Source organism: Spea bombifrons, chromosome 13 (genome assembly GCF_027358695.1).
Source record: "Spea bombifrons isolate aSpeBom1 chromosome 13, aSpeBom1.2.pri, whole genome shotgun sequence".
In the NCBI taxonomy this organism is placed as follows: domain Eukaryota; kingdom Metazoa; phylum Chordata; class Amphibia; order Anura; family Pelobatidae; genus Spea; species Spea bombifrons.
The window spans coordinates 28893057-28914872 of record NC_071099.1 but is presented as its reverse complement, the minus strand read 5'-3'; the positions used below and the strand labels follow the sequence as shown (position 1 = coordinate 28914872).

Genomic DNA, 21816 nt, shown 5'->3' with positions numbered 1-21816 from the left:
CAAAAAATGATTCCCCCCATACATGTACAGTTTTACCTTCATATGTTTTTCCGGAGAAACTTAATTGTTGTGTAATTCAAAAGCGGGCATTAATAGGTTGTTGCCATAGAAACTAAAAAGAAAAAAAGCCTTGCAAATGTTTCCGTAATGCTTTATGTGATTAAACCGAGAAGGGCTAAAATGATATCTGCCAAGGTTTATTTCCCTAACATACTGGAGGATGCAAGTAATGTTTTGTTTAATTGGAACATCACATTTAAAATGTGTAATTGGGTCGCTTGATACATTCGGAGTATGAGACGGTGGGGGAGTTAAATGGGGTATGTAGACAAGGTTACCATTTCTTCTATTTTGTATCCAGTTGTGCAGATCATTCAACGACTATCTCCGTTATTCTGCGTTTGGATCTGCAGGTGTACAATTTGTGTGCCAAATATTTGAATCGGCAGCCTCGACCTTGGGCTCCGTGGCGGAGGGGAATGCACGGAGTAATTATCACAAGGTTTATGTGCGTAAAATAAATGAGACCAAAAATAAGTGAGCCATAATTTTCCTTTCTCAAGCATGGCCACTTGTTGAACTCTGGATATACGCTACTGTTCAAAAGTTTGGGGTCACTTAGAAATGTTCTCGTTGTTGAAAGGAAAGCAGATTGTGTCCATTAAATAACACAAAATGGATCAGAAATACAGCCCAGACGTTGATCATTTTGTACTTACACAGTACAGTCAGAATACGATGGTCTCCCGGAGAAGACATTGTATAGCGAGATGCAGATGACGTAGTATTAGTGTGATTATTTTAGGATAAAGTGTCCGCGATCCACATAGGGAACTGGTTACCCGGTCTTCCTCTTCTGCAGCACATATCTCCCCCATAACCCCCGAAGCCTAACGGAGGGCTGGATCATCTACCACCCCAAGCAGGGGTTCACCGAAGATTTCAAGAAGGGGTGGTGGCCAAAAGGCACCGGCACAGCCACCGGTACCAAAAAAAGTCTGTGGGGACCCTGCTCTTCTTTAACAGTGTAAATCAATATCAGAGGGAGCACTGAAAACTGGTATCAGAGGCAAAAAGGTTGCAAAATAGCATTATTATTATTATTATTATTATTATTATTATCGTTTATTTATGAAGCGCTAACAAATTACGCAGCAATGTAGAATTTAAATGGGGCAGCCAAACACACATAACAAATATAAATCGGGCCATCTAGCCTCATGGTACTTTATGCAAAGTTCCCGGCAGGAATGTTGGGCTTACAAGGCCCCCCCACTCATGAGTTTACAATCTAAATTTTATCGAATCAATTATCTGATTGGCTGCTCATTTTATATCATTTAAATATAGATAGCATGTTTTAGAATTGGAGCGGAGAATTTGGCGATTAGGGCCATTTTTTCTAGGACATGTTGCTGACCACCGCAGGGATCTATAAACATGATTAGGTAATTAATGTATTTTCTGAGTTCATAAATTCCACATACTACAGGGTAGCACTATAGGCAGTGGGCAGGAACATGTAAAAATTAGGCTGATACGGCAAACCTACTGGTGATCATTACACTTTAAATCAAATAGTCCCCCAGGCAGCTTTTAGGATGAACATGCATAGAATTAAAAAAAAAACATTCTATACGTTATTCTAAAAAGGGAGGGGTGGGTAAATTAAGTTGCCTCATTCCTTCCATGATGTCATCAATGTAACAGCATAATAAAACGCAGAATAATTATTCATCACTGCAACACATTTACATATGAGACCCAGTCAAGAATGTCAGCGAGAGGACAGATTTACAACCCTGATGATTATACATATGCAGCCGTAATGTACAGATATTTTCCACGCGCTCTAAATCTGTTCCAAGCTCTGTTGGTTAGAATTTCAATATATGTATTGAAAGTCATATATGAGCTTATGCCAACATATCAAACAATGTGTGTTAAGCTGCGCAGGTCTCAGCCCGATTCCATCTGTGAGCAATAAAAGTCAGAAAGAGAGGAAGATATATATATATATATATATGGCGTTCATGCAGTTTTTCTATGCATGTATGTACGCTGCATTTTCCATCACGGCACCAATCCTCTTTCATACGAAAGTGGTGTTAGCTTCACAGTATATAAAATATTCAGCCGGAGCGATGCATTTTCTGAATAGTAAATGTACCCGCGGATTACAGGCCATTCCATTACCGTGTCCATTAGTATGTTTTCAAGCCTTTTTTCTATAATATTGCATTCCTCATTCCACTCGGCTGATTAACGCTTTCTGAACCAGCAGCTGCCGCTAACCTAGTTACGATATCCAATAGGCAGGCATTTTCCTGCAGAATATACAGAGAATTAGCAAATTCCACCTTACTATTGCCTAAACTTCACATATTTTTGATGATTTGGTTATATAATCCGTCCCAAAGCTTTGTTTAATGACCTATTGACTAAACTTGACTATTGTCAAGCATAACAATTGCCTTTTTAGAGCAGCAGGTACCTCCTATGTGAGCCTCTAAGGTCTTTAGCCTTTTTAGCCTTTTTTAAATATCGAGAAGTATGCAGGTGTTGTAACAGTGTTGCAGTAGGACCAGCATACACCAGAACCTCCTAGTGTGGCTACCTGGTTGGTGGTGGGAAGAGAAATGGGCCTTGAGTAGACATGGCTTAGCACCACTCCCCTGTTCCAGAGAAAGAGGAGAGTCACCCAGAGACCTGGGGAACCAGCGATTCACCCGGAGACTCTGGGTCAAACCTGGAGAGTTCCCATTCCCATCCCACAAACTACAAACTGTGACCCAATGGTTCCTAGAGTAGCCATTGAAGGAGCTGAACTGTAAAAAGCCATTGCACTAGGTACAGTACAAGACACGTTCCAGCTGTGCAGTGTTAGCATTGGTCTAAGCAGTGAAGACTGTCTTAAGACAGCCATGTGCCCCAGCTCATGTGTGAATACTTTGGTGTGATTGACGAGCCAATGGGCTGTCTTGCCTTGGTTGTAAATATTGACCTACTTGACCTAAGAGGTGTGACCTACCATCTGCCGAAGGTGTCTAGGAACTGTATAAATGACCTTACATCTAGATTCAATCATCAATAAATCAATAATGGTGGTAACAAAGTGGTTAGAATGATGGTCCTGATGAAAGATTTGAATAAAGTTACTTCACCTTCAGCTGTGGGGAACTAGTAAAAATGGGATGTTTTGTTATTTAATTGAGGTAGGAAATGAAAGAGACTGTATTACCTCCAGAATGGGGTAAAAACCTTGAGACTCGGGGGCGAACCCTGACTATTCCCATGTATGACAACAAAAAAACAAAATCGTCTCCTAGGTGGCTGCTCAAATGTAAGGGTATTAAATAATCTGTTGGTCCAACATATCCTGACAGCACAGGTGTTCGACCTGATGTGCACATCCAACAGAAAGACAGTTTTATGATTACACAGCATCTCATATACACGCAGGCTTGCTTTATAAGCAGTTGATCCGTCTCGGTATAATTATGCTGATTAGATATTGTGCGTGGTGATTTTACTTGTGTATAGAGTACATGTTGATCCAGAGGGGGAGGCATCACACACTTAAATGTGACCCATTTTAAAAGCCCTTTTTAGAGAACAGGTGTGCAACAACATTATAAAAAGTCAATTACAATTATCATAGAGGTGGCATTTATTTAATGAGACGTACGTGCGTTCTCTCCATCGGCCCTGAAATTGGGTACAAGCTGGAGTCTAAATGGTTGCTAGGATGGCCCTAATCCGCCCAGACCCAGTATGGTTTTTAGAGTTTTTATTTTTGCAATATTTTAAGGAATTGATATTTCATTTTGTATGTCCTGCAATACAATATTCCACAGCTCGATGTATTCGGCTAATGCTCGTGTGTCATTTCATTCAATTGCCAACAACGAATTGGACAAAGTCGTTTTTATCGCGTTTTGTGAACCTTGTCAAGTGACAACCCAATATATTACGACTGTCCCAGTTGCGGTGAAGCATTTCCAGTTCAAGACATTTTCCTAAGCAGCGTTCACTGGGCTGATCACTGGGCTGATCGCTGGGCTGATCACTGGGCTGATCACTGGAGCCCGACGATGTGTTAAATGGGGAGTGCAGCCTCAGGCCTGGTGACTGCCCCGAAGATGTATTTTTAAAAATAATAATTAGAAACCCTAAGAGACCACGAGGGACAATTTGTCTTTAGGACCCAAATCTGTCCCCCTTTTGGTGGGAACAAAAACATCACAGTGTCCTAGAGCCCTATGTATGGAAACTGCCGAAAATGTGTAATTAATGAAATTATAGATAATGCATGGTTACTATTATAATACGTGTATATATGTATATATATATATTTATCTATATGCATGCATGTTTATTATTATTATTATTTATTGTCAAATTCCGTAGCCTGCTGTTTTTCTTATTTTTAGACCAGCTAAAATCTACGCAGATTTTTTTTTCACACATTAAGCAATATAGCAGACAGGTTCTGGATTTTTCGGGGGAAAGCAATTATTCCGAATAAAAAAAAAAAACTGTGCAGCTGTCACAATAGACACATTATGCGGATTCTATAGTGGTGCAGGGTAACTCTGACAGCACCAACGTCAAGCTGATAACGCTTCATTTGCATATGTATTGCGGGAGATGAATGTGCAGAATATTCGTACGGCGCTCTGTAATATTAGGGCTATTTTCTCATTTGTTCGTTCCCTTCCTGGATAGTCTAAAATAGTAATTTCCTCTCTTTGAATCACGTAGAAATCACATAATCTGTGGTTCTATATGTGATCCTAAAATGGTAAAATGTATTTATCAATATGTGTCCCTTTCTGTGTGCATCTGTACATTGACGTTGGTAGTAATTTTAATAAATACGTAAGGATTTCTCAAGGACCATGTTTTAACATCTCAACCGCCACAAAATAAGTAGAATGTTTAACTCAAGAGTTAATATATTCAACCTTTGGGCAGTGGCGTTGAGTTTGGTCATGCTCGCTCCCACCTACTCTCTGCCAACTACCTGCCCCTCCAAGGTGTAATTGGCACTCGATCATAGCCACATACCCTGGGTAGGGGAACGCTGGGCATCCAGAGAAGTTTTGGCAATTGGCAACTCCCTCTTTGTACATAGGTTATCTTGTGGTTAATATCCTTTATGGTTATTGAATAAATTAACAATCCTTGTTGGGTAACTCGTCTAGCAATTAACTGGTAGAAAAAGGATTGGTTTATGGATTTAATGGATTGATATTGGAAGTAATGAATTAAGTGAAACTTACTATTTCATTGTTTTATTAGGATGAATGCAAATGTTCTGGGTTTATTTGTTATTTATATTTGTAATATTTCAATTAAATTAGTACTATGAATATTAACCAACAAACCATGCTGTACATTGGTCCGGGTCTGCTTTTTTTTTGTTAATAAACATCTGCGGCAGGGATGATCCCGTACAAATTCACAAATCTACCTTTTCTTTCAATTTCAGACGTATAATGGTCAAAACGAGAACAACGAAGACTATGAGATCCCCCCAATCACCCCACCAAATCTGCCAGATCCTTCGCTCCTTCACCTGGTGGACCATGAGTCAGGATATCACTCCCTCTGTCATAGCCTCCCTCCAAACAGCCTGATACCGGCTTACTCGTACCAGAACATGGATCTACCTGCCATCATGGTCTCCAACATGTTAAGCCAAGAAGGACATCTCCTCTCCTCTCAGCTGCCCACAGTAAGTCCAGCATTTTTTTTCCACTTGAACCTGAGAAGCATGAGGTTGAACCCATGACCATAATCATCGTTTCCTCAAGACTCAGGTTCAAAATGATGTTGTGGAATCTTGAGGAGTTCAACATTCTAATTTAGATGGTGATGGATTTTATTGACTTAGTCTGTAAGCGCATTTTACTAATTTGTATGGAATTGTAAAGGTTGGCACACCACCAAATTAACAAGCCAAACCCATCGGTACGACACACCGACATTGTGTATGAACCTGCATTCATTTTCCATAACCACAGAGGTATGGCAACATACACAATACTGCTAATTAAAATAATAGAATAGGATGAATATTAAAGCTATTGAGTGGGTATAGGGCGACCTGTGGTGGTGTGGTGTTTGAGACCCCCTAACATGTATCACCTGTATGTGTGGTAAATATGGAGCCTTGCACACGGTTAAAAATATCAAAAGGACCTGGGTGCAAACCCTGAACAAATCGACAGGATCCCAGGGGTTTGGTCAATCTTGGACTTTTGTCAAGTATATATATATATATATATATATATATATATATATATCATTCTATCCATCTATAAAATCCAGATCTTATTAAAATATAAAAAAATGAGGAAAAACAATACAGGCACTTTTCATAAAGTGCGCTGTCCTTACTGAGAAAGTGTAATTGTCTCCAATGCATATGTATGAATGTTCTCTGCTGATTGGTGATTGAAGGAGAGAATGGACCTAATGTCTGATGGGGCATGTTTGGCAAATCAAACCGCGCAGGACTGATCGTATGTTATGAATTTGCATGATTCTCCCCGTGTCTCTTTGCATCGCAAGTTTCCATTTATAAAATGCATTGTTTATTATTTTATTCCCGTCGGTTTAATTGGATTCAGAGGCAGCTCGGAACATGAGAAAACAGAGAGATGTCTGGAATACGGGACTGATTATGCATTCTCTGGTTAGATATTGCTGTGTTTATCTGCAGTCTAAAGATGGAAAAAAGTCGTTCTACTTAGAATGTTCCATAAGCAATATACGTTTCTATAGAGACTTGTAACACATGTGACCTACATATCACCATACCTGGGAAAAAGAACCGTCTCTTAGGAGCTTGAAAATATTAACTGTTTAGTGGCTCACTACAGAGAATTATATATATATATAGTATTAGTATCATACTGGTTTAAAAGTACCCACTTTGATATTTTGTTTTTAAAAGTCGGCATTTTCTGATCAGTATCCCGTCCTGGCGTTTGTTCTTTGTTCCTCATCCGCTACTTACAGAGGCTGCCCGATAAGCAACGAAGTAGAAATATTTTTCCCCGTGGTATACATGTGGTGGGTTTCTAAATGTGATCTTTAAACAGAATCGCACGTGTCAAAACAAATAGACATAACAATAATAAGAATGCACGGTTTAGAAAACAACTGCCATGGTGGACGGAGATTCTCTGTGGCTTCATGTAAAGTTTGTGTCTTCAGCACATACAACCCCTCCTTATAACCCCGCTATTTTACCACACAACCCCTCCTTATAACCCCGCTATTTTACCACACAACCCCTCCTTATAACCCCGCTATTTTACCACACAACCCCTCCTTATAACCCCGCTATTTTACCACACAACCCCTCCTTATAACCCCGCTATTTTACCACACAACCCCTCCTTATAACCCCGCTATTTTACCACACAACCCCTCCTTATAACTCTTCCTATTACCCCATAAAACCCCCCTTATAACTCCCCTATTGCCCCACACAACACCTCCTTATAACTCCTCCTATTGCCCCATACAGCCCCTCCTTATAACTCTTCCTATTGCTTCATATAACCCCCCATTGTTCTAAATAACTCCTCCCTATAATGCGTCTTCCTGCTTCAGAAAACTGCCCCCATAGGTACATTATACAAAGTAACGCACAGTTCATTTAACCCCTTCCTAACTCATCCCCTTGGCTTGGCTTAACGCTCTAAACGCATTGTTTCTGTGACGCGGTTTCTGTATAAATCCGCGTCCAAACCCCAGTAAGTAAGTGGCAGCCCCAGTACGGCTGCACGGTGTATAATCCAATACATGCCAGTTAAGACCTCCTATCAAGGAGATTATACCCCCACTGCTGTGTTTGAATCTATTTTCTGATTGTATTCATTTACTCCCTTCATTTTCCTGCAGGCGCAGGATATGTATAAATCAGTCTATAAAATACAGGAGCGTGGGGGGGGGGTAATGGGGGGGGCTTTGGATTTATTAAGCAGCTTCTAAGACTCAGAAATAATTTATTTTTTGAACAGTCCTTGGAAACCATTCTATTTTTCTGTTTTATGACTCAGTTTTACAAATGGAGCATTGGCTGCGATAAATCAGAGTTAGCAGAGATGAGAAGTGCTTAGTTTACCATCAAAACCTTTTCCATAAAGATGAAAATACATTTTCACATCATCTCTCGTTTTAATTTAAAAATTGCACATTTAATGTTTTTTTTTCCCTTTATTTTTCCCCCGTTTGGTGCCTCGGAAGGGGAATGGGTAACTTCTGTGCGTTTAAAATGTATTCTAAAATTATTCCTTTTTTTTCCTAGCGGTTAAACCCTGGGGACAGACATTTGAACATAAATCTAATATGACATAAAAGAGAATTGTAAATAGCAGGGGTACTGGTCTCTCCCACTTAACCCTATCACAGCTGGCAGTTTGTAAGAAAGCATCATCTACTGGATAAGAAATTCAATGTCATTAACTGGACATCATTAGAATTTGATTCACGTTGCATCTCAGTTATTAATAGGTTAACGAGGAAAAAGCATTTCACAGTAACATAATAAAATAATCCTGAAAAAAAGTAAAAAAAACCCCAATTCTTCATAATTTTTGGTATTCTGCCCATAGTACTTGCAATCTAGTTACATGTATTCAGAACTTGGCCATAAAGCTTGCAATTAAGCGATCTATTTAAAGAATATGTTTTAATAGCATGTAGTAAGTCAATTTGTTATATTATATACTACTTGTTATGTCCTGTCTACCCATTGTACAGCACTATGGAATATGATGGCGCTATATAATACAAAATATAATAATAAGTATGGAGAAACCCTGCCTCAATGACATTTAAAAACCCAGCAGGGATAGAAGGTAGGAAAACACTTACAAATTTTAAAAAATAACATTAAAGCAGCTTTATAGGATATGTATAGTTAGAAATCGGGCAGAACTTGTGCAAAAAAGGGCCAGAACCATGTGCAAAGGAAACATCAAAAGATTTTTGTTTGGGATGTTGAGCCAGCATTAAAAACCCACCTTATTGCCTCCTGTGCCCCCTCCTCAAGATCTTACGGCATAGGGGTAATATATGAAATACAGCGATATACATAGAGACCCTGCGCAATAAGCATATAGTTTAGAGATACACAGAGAGACCGTGACTCATATTCTAATGCCATTATATGAGACGCTGACCCGTTGAGCTTACAGTCTAGCGGCAATAAATGGGATTCAGTGAGGTAATATGTAAGTGCTAGTAATAACAGTTTATACGTATGTCATCTAGTAGTTTTATAGAAAAGCTTGTCCCATATAGTTTGGGTTCACAATCTAGATCCCAAAGTAACATATATTATAGTGAAATAATGCTAATATATCGAGATCGTGGTCTGGTGACCGACGGATTTATCTTATAACCTTATTTAATATAATTATATATTTGTTTTTCATCTTCCATTGTTTGAGGATGAAAGCTCATCCTTCTTTAGTTTGCCTGCTGTTATATTCCTGTTTTTATTTTCAGGGTGTGCAATATTCTAAAACAAGTTTCTTAAAGATTGGAATATTATGTAATCCTTAAGTTGTTAAAAAGTTCTGAAAGTCCAACAATGACGTGGCCTTCAAGATCCTTGTTGGACTCAACTGGTCTCACCTCATTATTATACTTTTCCTTTAAATGTAACTTTCAATGGTTTGCTTTGTTGGGGCACATTTTTAGACACTTTGCTGGCCTCTTAACCAGTTGTCACTGAAATATGTTAACTTTTACCCATAAACAGGTCCTTTAACACCAAAACTAGCATTATAATCAATTTCCTGAAATATAGGGCGGACTTTTGACTCGGTTAACATTCCTCATTATTATTCTGATTCTTATATCGTTGTGATCCATTAAGGATTTACCTTCATGAGTCCACTTGGCATTCTGTCTCTGTAACCCCCTTGTGATGTCACCAACTTTACATAACATAAGTCTGATGGTTGAACTCCTTAATGATGTCATCAGCACACCTCTTCCATAGTTTAATGGAGATACTTTTGAAGGGAATTACGGTTAACCCGATGTTCCTCGACTTTTCAAATCCTTGAATTTTAGAGCTCAAATGTGTTCTTACATAGCAAGAGACACTTTCATTAGCAGCTACACGCGATCTTAACCTTTTATTGTCATTAGGTCACACGGCTCCTGTCTTTGACCGACCCTTTAATACCGCTATAAACTCTCATAGCCAATAACCAGGAGCATTCCGATTCTTTACATTTCATAGGGACAAAAAGAAAAATATCTGTAGTCGTGTTTCCATGTATCCTACTCCTTCACCCGCAATTATTTATTTTCAAACAGTCTTTTGGGGGTAATGTTCCATTTTCTTATTTCACACTCCCTTTTCTCATAAATGAACCATCTCTTCCATAAATCATTATGAAAACAGAGACTAACGCTGAGCCTGAAAGGGTGAGAGATTTATGTAACACGTTTATGTTTCCAATTTTCTCCTCCTGGAGACAGGGTCTACTACAGCTAAGCTAATAAAGGCAACTATTAATATTTCTTGTTGCCCGGCAACCGCGGGGAGGAGAGAGTAATGGTTTGAGCCGGGAAAATAGATGACCGATAAGAGAGGGAAAAAAAATTCAATTTTTTTTTTTTATCATCTCTGGGGAAAGAGGTTTCACACACTCATGATGATGAATGAGCGAGAGGCCGCGAGGAGAGAAAAATACATGTATATTTATATTTTTGGCCTCTTTGAGATTCCAGTTTAGACTTTATTACATTTGTGTGTATTTTCTAAAGCTGGGGTTTAAGAATCAGACCCATATGACCAAAATATATATATATATTTCTCTATAATGGTCTATTTTATCTATCTTCCTGTTAAAGTGTGCTTTATGCGCTGATGTAGTTGCCTGTCTGTCTGTCTGTCTGTCTACGTGATACCTCGGCCAGTAAAAGTTCAGGTTTTCCTCCCTTAGAGACGGTGCTCAGCGCTTGAGTCCTCCTCAGCACAGCGATGGTTAAAGATGTTAATGCGTTCTCCTCTATGGGGGGAAGGGGTCGGAACTATCCATGCTCGGAAGGATCATATTTCTGCCATAAATTTTGCATTTTCCCGAGGAATCTTATTACAATATTTATTCAATATGTTTCATTACGGAGAGAATTTGCATCTGTTTGGATTTGCATGAACGGGCCTCGGTAGTGAGGGTCATTTATATTGTGCTACTGAACACTCTGACAGCCTCCGACATAAGACTATGCCTCCATCATCCCTCGTTCGAGTAACTCCTCGACTGCCAAAGAAACCGCATCATTTTTAGGGACAGGCGAAGTGTCCGTACGAGGACACCGGTGTCCGTGGCAAGGGTTGTGAAGGTCCATAGAACATCATTAAAGTGTCCACCGCAGAACCCCAGTAAGTGTCCACCATGAGCAATGCTGGTGCCGACCCCTGAGAAGATCCAAAAGAATACTCAAGAGCAACACTGACACAATGTCCCTCAGATGTATCAGTGATGGCACTCGTCCTGGCTTTTAAATCATGTCACCACCACCATGTGTCCTGTAGCCTTGTTACCATCTTTATCAATAGATGAAGGAATTAGAGACACAAACAGGGCTTTCGTTTTCTAATTTTAACAAATAAAAATGGGTTCTCTGTTGTTTTTATTGTATATAGCCTTTCAATAAAAACCACTGCTGTGTTTCCACCCCACCACTTTGCTTAAATTGGCATCCTAGCTTTTGTAACAGGATTCCCTGGCAACCACACAGAGAATGCCCCATGGGGTTCTGTGCCAAACCCGGCCGCAAGGGGGAAAGGATGTCCCCAGTGCATGTCAATGCACACATACGTTGCAGCTGTCACTGGACCTGTGACATCATAACTGAGCGGCTAGGTGTGAAAAGGTGAATTGTATGAGGACGTCAGATAGGGTCCCTTCGGTATAAAGACCACTGACACCCCCTTACTTTTAAAACAAATACTTAAAAACACATCGTACAAACTTTTGGGAAATGCATGGAGCTTGGTAAAAAAAAAAAAAAAAAAAAGACAACTCTTGGCACACTTAGATGCCTGGTCAAAATCTTAACTTTACAGCGAAACTTCACTGACCCCTAAGATGAAACAAATAGCGAACATCTGCCCCCTTTAGCTCTAGAGACCAGTCCCGTTTCTCTGTGTTTAGCCACATCACAAACACAAATCATCTGTTCGCTGTACAGAAAAGACAAATAAAAAAGATAATAATCATTAATAATAATAATAAAAATACGAATAGATTAGTAGCTGATTGAATCGTTTTTGGGGGGTTTGTTAAAATAAGGAATGTTTAGCTATTTTGTAACAAGCTCTGGTTTACTCAATAAAGAGTTTATCTAAAGACATGGGAGATGAAGACGGCAAAGCTGTTTGTATATATTAACGGGGTAATTAAAATATCACTTTGCAAGTGTTTGAAAGGCTGCCAAGTTTGTAGTGGTTACCAAGTCAGGTAATTAGGCTCAAACCCTTCCTAGGGAGATTACAGATTGTTCTGTGTGTGAATCAACAATAACTACTCCTAAGGCTATGGTTAGCGAACAGGAACGTCAACATATATGGGTGTTTCTGATTTTCCTCCCCGGCAGTACGGCTTTTAATTCATTTTGGATCTGAAAACACATTTTTTAAATTGGGAAAATTAAATCACAGTTGGAATTTAAGATAACAAGATCTTCAAGAGACTTCAAGTGGATCTATATTGTTTTCCCTAATCTTCCATATTAAGTGCATTAAATAAAACCGTATAATTGATATATGTATATATATATATATAAATATATGTAGAACAGCTCTAATGCAAATAATTTTTCTCCAAAGTAGGAAAGTAGGAATATCATTTAGACCGCAGAGAAAAGTGCACAACATTGCCCTATCTATAAAAAAAAGACTAATTGGAAATAAGATTAAAGCAGATGAAAAAGAATATTTTTTTGAGCCCCATTTTTTTCCCTTGTTATTAGTTATATGTGTGAACCTTGTGTAAACTGATGTTGTTGCATCATAATGCCTGTTATGCCTATATTTACAGTGAAGCACACGGAATTTGCTTCACTGATCCCCATTTAAAAAAAGTTTTTTTCATTAGCGTAGAAGTCAGTAGTAGATTTCTGCACTTGTTTGCATACACTCACTCCCAAGGATTGACTCCATATGTGAAGCATCATTGTATTTGAGTGACGATGCCGCTAAAGAGGCTAACATGCCAGATCATGGAAAGGAGAAGGCCAAAGTAGACCTGTAGTGTGTTGTGCCAAGCCTGACTCACCGCCAGATAAACAAAGTCGTTTCATGTCAGGACCTAAAGTAACAAAAGTAACTAGCAGAGTTTCTCAGCCGTTAACCGCCCCTCTAATCATAAGAAGGAAAACTGGCTTTAGAATCCAGATGACTGAACAAGGGCGATACGGTCACACAATACACATCTGTCACTTTTAACCTCCGGATTTCTCTGTAAAGTATAATAGAATAATCGGGGATAACAATAACTGTGATCAAGTTTCAATGGCACTGGCAATGTAATATGGTCCTTTGTCTTCTTCACCCTTAGGGCATTAAGCCCCCATTGGATAAGAGTTTCTTAAAGACCTGTCTAAAGTGTGCATTCAAGCACTGAAACAGTTAAAAAGATGTCTATTAAAAATTGCTGATTTTGGCAGTTGAAGCAGTTTGAAGTTGAATCAGTAGGTACTTAAAGGAGCCTTGTAAAAGTCAATTAGGTCATAGTTTAGAAATTACCATGTCTCAGGTTGTCATCTCTGGGCCTAGATTTACAAATGTGGAAGAACCCCCCTTCCCCAAAGACACTCTCCAGAGACCGTATGCATTAGGATCAGTTAAACTTAAAAAAAGAGACTCCCTATACTAAAACAGTAATTGGTTAGCCAGTGTTTCAACGACACATATCTATTCATTTCTTTCGCTGACTCCATGAGTACTGGCACTCTTGGCATGTTTGAATTCGTCTATCATGTCTTCCATCTCTCTTCTAAGGTCTCCTTAGTATTCTAAATGAGGTGTCACTTCTCTGAGATGATCTATAAGGTGACATCAGTCCATGCCGCTCATTCTCAGAAACCTAAAGCTCAACAACTACCTGTTGGCTACTCCAACCCCTGGCATGCATCAAGGTGCATACACTGGGGCTTGGAGTGTGGGCTTTTAGGGAAAGTAAGTAAAGTAAGTAAAGCTCTTGTATAAGTTGTTCCATTTATTTATTGACATCACATACTATTTATCTGGATTTCATCTCACCTCCTGTATAGTACCCACTACATGTCCCGAGCTTATTCTCAGAGCTGTATACTTCCATGGAACAAAATGGCAGTTGTCTATAACCTAACTACCGGAGCCTCAAAAACTGGAGTTGGGGAATGGAAGAAACAGAAAAGGTAAAAAAAAAACATGTTGTGGCCCAAACAAAGAGTATTGCAAGCTCCTTAGGGCAGACTTTATACAGGGAATTAAAGGAGAGCTGTTGTCTCTTTAGTTCTCAGAATGTGCTAAGGAGCTTGTAGTCTGCTATTGACAGCACTCCCGTAGAGCGCTATAGCTGTCTATCTGAATCTTTGTCCTGTTTTCATTCTCTGAAGGGGTCCTGTCCACTTTTTGCAAAAATGCCAACAATCCTGATTTGCCTTAAATAGTCACGACAACCGGATTTCCTTCTTTACTGCTTGGCTGACCCTGCCAGAGTCCTGATTCTCAACCCTTCTGGCAACTGCTCATAGGCTGCATCCAAAATCAGCCAAGAGACGGGGTATCCCATGGACGTTGTCGCAATTCTGTAACTGTGATGTGGAAGGTGCATCATGTGATATCACAATGCCACCCCCGCCATAAATTGGCACCGTTTAGAACTCAAATGTTTTAACAGCATAAAGTTAATCATGTAGAAGGAGCGATGGGGTTTTCATATAGTTTGTGGGCAATAACAAAAAATCATGGAGGTCCATTAGTTGAACAGCAGTTCTGGAAGACATTAACATTGAATGTCCGAATCATTCAGATACAATGTGAAGACACACTCCTAGGTTTAAATTATAGGATGGAGAAAATGCACAAGAAAAATATATGATGGATGCCATAGTCATAATCAGGAGAATAAATTGGCACCACAGCAAAGGATGATTACAACTGGAAATGTAATGTGATTGAATGTATAGAATGTGCATATGGAATCGTCAGCAGCATTGAATGTGTCTCGCGGCATGTAGGATTGTTTCTCTCGCTGATAGTTACACAGATGGTAATAAAAGCATAGCGTTCTTGGCACAGCCTGAGTAGTATGTCCCCGCTGGGGATATGGACCTGATTGGTGACCTTTTTTTCACAGAATGCCAGGGGCCTCGTAAGCTCCTACTAGGATTTCATCAGTAAAAAAAAAAACAACAACAAAAACACTTGTTTACTATTCCCGACTCCGTAAGGAAAAACAGCCATAAAAATTCTAGCCCTTTCACGTTGGCTGATGACACCTGAAGATGTGGGAAGTAATGGCGTCGTTCCAGAAATTGAAAGAGCAGCGGTTAACCTACTGAGTATCATTCAAAGTATTTCTATATACAGATTTTTTTCCATTAACCGTCATTTAATCGTTAATATGACAGCAAGTGAAGATGGTTCCATCCAAACCTTTACCTGGGGACCTTGTAAATGATTAAAGGGACGCTCCGGTGCAGCCGCAGCAATGAAGAATGCATATTAAACTATTTTGTAAAGCTGGGGGGGGTGGGAAATGAGAGAAAATGCATTGGGGTGTTTTGATGAATCCTCCCATCTGTTTTCAAGGGGGAAATGCTAATTAAAAGGGGCACTCAGTGGGGTATATATTTTTGGGGTAAAGAATAAAATACATTCTTCTTATTATACAAATAGCTACCCTAACAGTGGCATATTTACCATATTTCCGGAGCGCCGGGATATGACGTCATTGGTGAGAACAACGATTCTCTTTGACCTGCTGAAAGGTGGCGCTAGAGGGAGCTTGGTCGCCCAAGAGGGCGATTGGCTTTCTGGTATGTGGCAGAGAGGCTGCCATCCCCATAGACCTGCTGCCCTAGACTAGGGCAGAATACGCCTCTGCCCCCTAAAAAAATCCCTCTTTAACCCTTTGACTTGTTGAGAGTTCCGGTGGATGGAATATCATAGTAGGTAGAGATGTTCCAACTGAATTAAGATGTTGTTTCCACTTCCATCACTTCATATTGAGGTTGTTAGCATTTGTTTAACGACAAGAACAGTTTGCTTACTGCTAATTTTATTGAAAGTATAACGTATTAGAGTTATGTGATATTTCATTGGCGCTATTGGATGCTTTCAGGGTATTTCTAAAGGTTCTCTTTTCATTTTTTGCAAAACTGAGAACATATTTCATTTGCCAGACAAATATTGAATTGCATTGTTTAATTTTTCAAACATATTTGCAGATCGTATGTTCAGTAATTGGCAGGTAAGACAATCTGCCGAGACGAAGAACCTTTTATACGAGGCTTATTTAATTAGGTTGGCAATAAATGTGAAATATCCATACACTATTACATTTAAGGCTTGACAACTCACAGGACCCAAGAAGCCATGACCTACAAATGTGAGTTTGGGTTCCTACATTTTGTGAGTGTCCTTTATATCACTCTATGGATGTACTTCTTCCCAGCCCCCTAAATAAATAAGTTTGGCATCTAAAATTATACCCTTTTTTCTATGATCTTATCAATTAAAGAATTGGAGATTAACTATTTGAGGTATTGACATGCCTACCATCAGCCCTGGATTTTCCAGGACAATCCCAATCACTTGTCTTAACACATATTGTTGGCTGTGATGAGATGCTATTTTTTTCAATAGCATGCACAGTACCCCCCCAAATTCTCCATATTACCAAATCCCGTCGTTCTTCCATATTACTGAATCCAGTAAGTCCTTCTGTTCTCCTATATAGCATGTCCTTTACTTCCTACCGCTCTTACCCACTGTTTTCCCCCCGAATCCTAACACTTTCTTTCCTAGAAAGTAGAAGAATATAGTAAGTGAAAAAGAACAAGCACCGTGTCATTCAGCCTTGTCCTGCAGTTCCGGTGATATTCTTTTCCCTAATAAGATGATCAGAGCAGGCAAAGGCACTTCTGTTATTTTTAACGGATAAATTAGTTTGACTCCTAACTCAATAATTAAAACTGTTATGGCTTCGAGCCTGCGGAGATAATGTACCATTATTATGGTCGTTTGTTTCAATTAAATGCTTGCTGGTTTAACAATAGCAGCTGGGCACCTGTGTGTAAGAAGCTATTACTCAGCACAGAGACAGCTCAAGTTCCACGAGCGGATTCTCAAGGAATTTTTTATTGCTGGTTTATTAGAAGATATTGGCTTTAAATAGCTGACATCAGAATGGATCATTAAAATAATAAACACGGAAATAATTTTCCTATATTATCTCTGACTCCGAGTTTCATGGCTTTCACATCATGAGCTTTTCTCTGTAGGATAAGATGGTCTTCCCAAGACTGACCTAGAGATAGCACTTAATTGTACTCAATGATGTCCGGTCTGTCGTAATGGCCAGGCCTTAGTCATGTATAGAAATCATGCGTGTGTCATATTTACCGATATTATATAGAACATCTACAGAGTCGCCATCCTTACAACTTTGGGCACAGCTTATATACTGACGAGCTCTGTCCGAGTAACTCTTCAGTCCTTCCTACTCAGCACATTAACAGCAAACATTCTGCATGTGAACACGTGTGCACGTATGGAGTGTGGTTACGTTTCACTCATGTACCAGTCACTATTAATAAACTGTCAAGACCAGTTAGTGTTACTGATGCTAATCAGCCACAATGTGTGTATGATTTCCTAGATATCACTCCTCTTTGTGGTTTAATCAGGCTGCTAATGATTCGTTAATTGACAATTAAAGGCTCCATTTTGCAAAGTAATGAATGTTTCAGTCGTTCAGATATAGTGTGATCAGGGAAGTCATTTATCGTTGCCCAGAGTTTTTTGATACTATATCTTAAAATTGAATTCAGTATAAAATATTTTTTATATACTGGGTGTATAGTGTCATCTTCCTGGTCTGGTCCTGGTTAACCTGAGTTTGCTTATTGAGTCTTAGTGTTCCAGTGTTTACATTAGCTTTTGGAGGTAGCATTCCGTCCGGCATCATACTGTGTATAAGTCTTCTTAGACCCGGGTGTTTCTGTATTAAAGCTCTCCAGTGCTAGTTAGATCTTCTGTGCACTGTATCTGTTCTTACTTATGGATTTAGGAGTCTTATGGCCATACCCTATAGGTTTAGGTCTGGGGCAGCAAATATTATAAGCTCCTGTGATTCTCTTTCTGGAGCACCTTCTTGTTGGAATGGGCGCAGATGTTGATCCTACGCCTATACACATCTACACTTAACCCAACCTATCAGGCTGCTTAATATACAGGCCTCTCCTTTAGAAGTACAGATATATTCCTGGCGATTTCATCTTGAATTACATGATTAGGTTACCTTTCTATATATAAACACGGGATAGAGAGAATGGCTGGACCAGTAACAATATGGATGGGTTAAATGAATGAATTGGAGTGCATGAAAACATTGCGGACTCTGTGATGGAGCTTTAAAATTATATCCTTGTAGTTAACAGTGGGGAACCATGAAGGCAAAGAATGAATACTTACAATGTACAATATGAAGAACTGCTGTCATACACTCAGTATATTTACATTGACAGACCGATACAAAGATGATTATCCTTAGCACTGCCTGTCCTTGCTATTAATTGTAAATTCCCAGATATCTCAACATGACTGCTTCCTCCTCCCAGATACAGGAGCTGGTGCACTCCGATGGATCTTCTTACGATCACAACCATCAAGTTTCACTGTTAAACCGGTCTGGGATGCTCCCTAGTCACATGAATGCCCTCAGCCAATCACAACTGATTTCTCAGATGGGTATGCGGAGCGCGGTAACACACGGATCCCCTTCTCCACCAGGAAGCAAATCCGCCACGCCATCTCCATCTAGCTCTACCCAGGAGGAGGACACAGAATCCCATTATAAGGTAAAGGACGACCACACAAAGGTCAGATAACCATGTCTGTCTGTCTTCCTTCTCCACTGGCATATCGGTATAGAGCCATCCTCTATGTAACTTTACCTTGTTTGTTAATGTGTAGTTTTGTTTTATACATTTCTAGATTTCTGTTATCTGAGATAGTTGGGATATGGGAATTTGATTCTTTGAGTTTTCTGCTTCTTTTATCTCAGCTGACAACAACAAATATACCAAATGTAGAGTTTTGTTACATCGTAGCTTAAGCTGGCTTGGTGTTTTTTCTTTCCAGTCCTTTAGCATTATAATAGCTGGCATACTTTTGAGGAAGTCGTGCTACTTTACTTTTGCTTTTGGGTATGTAAGACCTATGCTCCGTCCCTTTCATGCATGCGGATTCCTTGATTAAAAAATGTTCTATATACGCTGGTGGTCTCAATAATCAAGTCTTTGACTGGTCAGCACTTGTTTTCAGCATTTGCTTACATATAAAGAGGTGGATCAATTAGTGTTTCAATTAGTTGCAGCCTGGTGCACATTCACAAGTTACTTCCTTGAAGAGAAACATACAACTTACATTGGGGTCTTGAAGAGTGTTGCTGAGAAACTTTGCATTGGATGTAACGATAATACATATTATTCTCATGTGGCTTGAAGACCTATTTAACATTATACATTTTGATACGGTGTCTTCTTTTCTGGGCTGGAGAAAGTAGGAAGAACCTGCTTTGACTCTTCAGCGCTTTTGCCTTTCTTCATGCTTCCTTTTTTTTCTCCTTTTCACTTTAAATCACCAACCAAATCACTTGAGTTTACAGAATTAGCTTACATACAGATTGTTTTTCTGTTTTTCTCTCTGCAGGTTGCTGGGGAGAAACGACCTTCGGCTGACCTTGGTAAAAAACCCAAAAATCAAAAGAAAAAGAAGAAGAAAGACCCAAATGAACCACAGAAACCCGTGTCTGCATACGCTCTGTTCTTCAGGGACACCCAAGCTGCAATCAAGGGACAGAACCCCAATGCCACTTTTGGGGATGTGTCTAAAATTGTTGCATCAATGTGGGACAGTCTGGGTGAAGAACAGAAGCAGGTGGGTATCTCCTTTACTGCACTTGCAGTTATGTTTTAATAAATCTGCTTAGCGTCCTAAAAACGTGTGTGTCTGCATATACCGTATTGGCTCGGATATAGGCCGCCCCCGTATATAGGCCGCACCCTAAAAGTTTGGTGCTTTTTTAAAGAAAAAGTTTTTTTTCTTTAAAAAAGCACCAAAAAAAACATGCTGCCACTGTCCTCCCCCCCCGAGATATGCTGCCACTGTCCTCCCTCCCCGAGATATGCTACCACTGTCCTCCCCCCCGAGATACGCTGCCACTGTCCTCCCTCCCCGAGATATGCTGCCACTGTCCTCCCTCCCCGCGATACGCTGCCACTGTCCTCCCTCCCCGAGATCCGCTGCCCTCCCTCCCCGAGATCCACTGCCACTATCCTCCCTCCCCGCGATACGCTGCCGCTGTCCTCCCTCCCCGCGATACGCTGCCGCTGTCCTCCCTCCCCGCGATACGCTGCCGCTGTCCTCCCTCCCCGCGATCCGCTGCCCTCCCTCCCCGAGATCCGCTGCCCTCCCTCCCCGAGATCCGCTGCCCTCCCTCCCCGAGATCCGCTGCCCTCCCTCCCCGAGATCTGCTGCCCTCCCTCCCCGAGATCCGCTGCCCTCCCTCCCCGAGATCCGCTGCCGCTGTCCTCCCTCCCCGCGATACGCTGCCGCTGTCCTCCCTCCCCGCGATACGCTGCCGCTGTCCTCCTCTGCCCCCCCTCCTCGACTTACCGGAGCAGACTCCCGGGTGTCTTCAGGGCCGGCGAGGGACATCTACGCAATACGCGTATGCAACTTCCGGTACCGTTACCGGAAGTTGCATTTGCGTATTGCGTAAATGTCTCCCGCCGGCCCCGCAAGACACCCGGGAGTCTGCTCCGGTAAGTCGGGGGTGGGCAGAGGTAAAACGCTTAGATAACCTCCCGTGCCGGCACCCCCCCCCCCGTGGGAAGTGCTGGCAGGGGAGGCTGTCTGAGCGTATCGGGGAGAAGGATGCAGGTCCCCTGCACCGCTGCGGGGGATCTGTATCTTAACCCCCGCTGCCTGCCCGGCGCCCGGGACTGCATGTCCCGGGCGTCGGGCGCTAGAGCCCGAATATAGGCCGCACCCCCACTTTAAAGACTAAAAGTGGGGGAAAAAAGTGCGGCCTATATTCGAGCCAATACGGTATACCTCCTCCTTCTTGCCTGATACTACCTTATGGTTATTACAGGCCTATAAGAGGAAGACGGAGGCAGCCAAGAAAGAGTATCTGAAGGCCCTTGCAGCGTACAGAGCAAGCCTGGTTTCCAAGGTAAGATAGTTATACAATTTTTCCGATGGCCACCCCAAGGGCCAGGTCTTCATTATACTTTTTAGGTTGGGTTCTGAACTACCTCTATTGCAAAGTCAGACATCTTGCTACATATGAAAGGCATGTCACAGTGGGAATTGTCAGTCATGATGAGCGAGGCTTAAAGCAAAGGTCCGTTCATTGTGCATTTAAGAGGGAAATAAAATCCTATCCTTGGTATGTCATTTTATTTTTTATGTTATCAGTACAAACTTTTTAGAAGCTTGTGAAAGTGCAGTCTGGGAATTTTGCCAAAAGTTATGCTTTGTCAAGTTATAGT

The 21816-nt window shown here is 40.7% G+C and overlaps 1 protein-coding gene across 2 annotated transcripts in view; it reads left to right on the top strand.

Annotated features, from left to right (window-relative positions):
* Positions 1–21816, top strand: part of TOX2 (TOX high mobility group box family member 2) — a 55772-nt gene that overhangs the window by 31248 nt on the left and 2708 nt on the right. For both annotated transcript variants that reach the window (XM_053452833.1, XM_053452834.1), the window contains exons 3-6: positions 5495–5740; positions 18877–19116; positions 19970–20197; positions 21417–21497. In XM_053452833.1, the coding sequence (XP_053308808.1) occupies positions 5495–5740; positions 18877–19116; positions 19970–20197; positions 21417–21497 (795 nt within the window). The remainder of the gene's footprint in view (positions 1–5494; positions 5741–18876; positions 19117–19969; positions 20198–21416; positions 21498–21816) is intronic.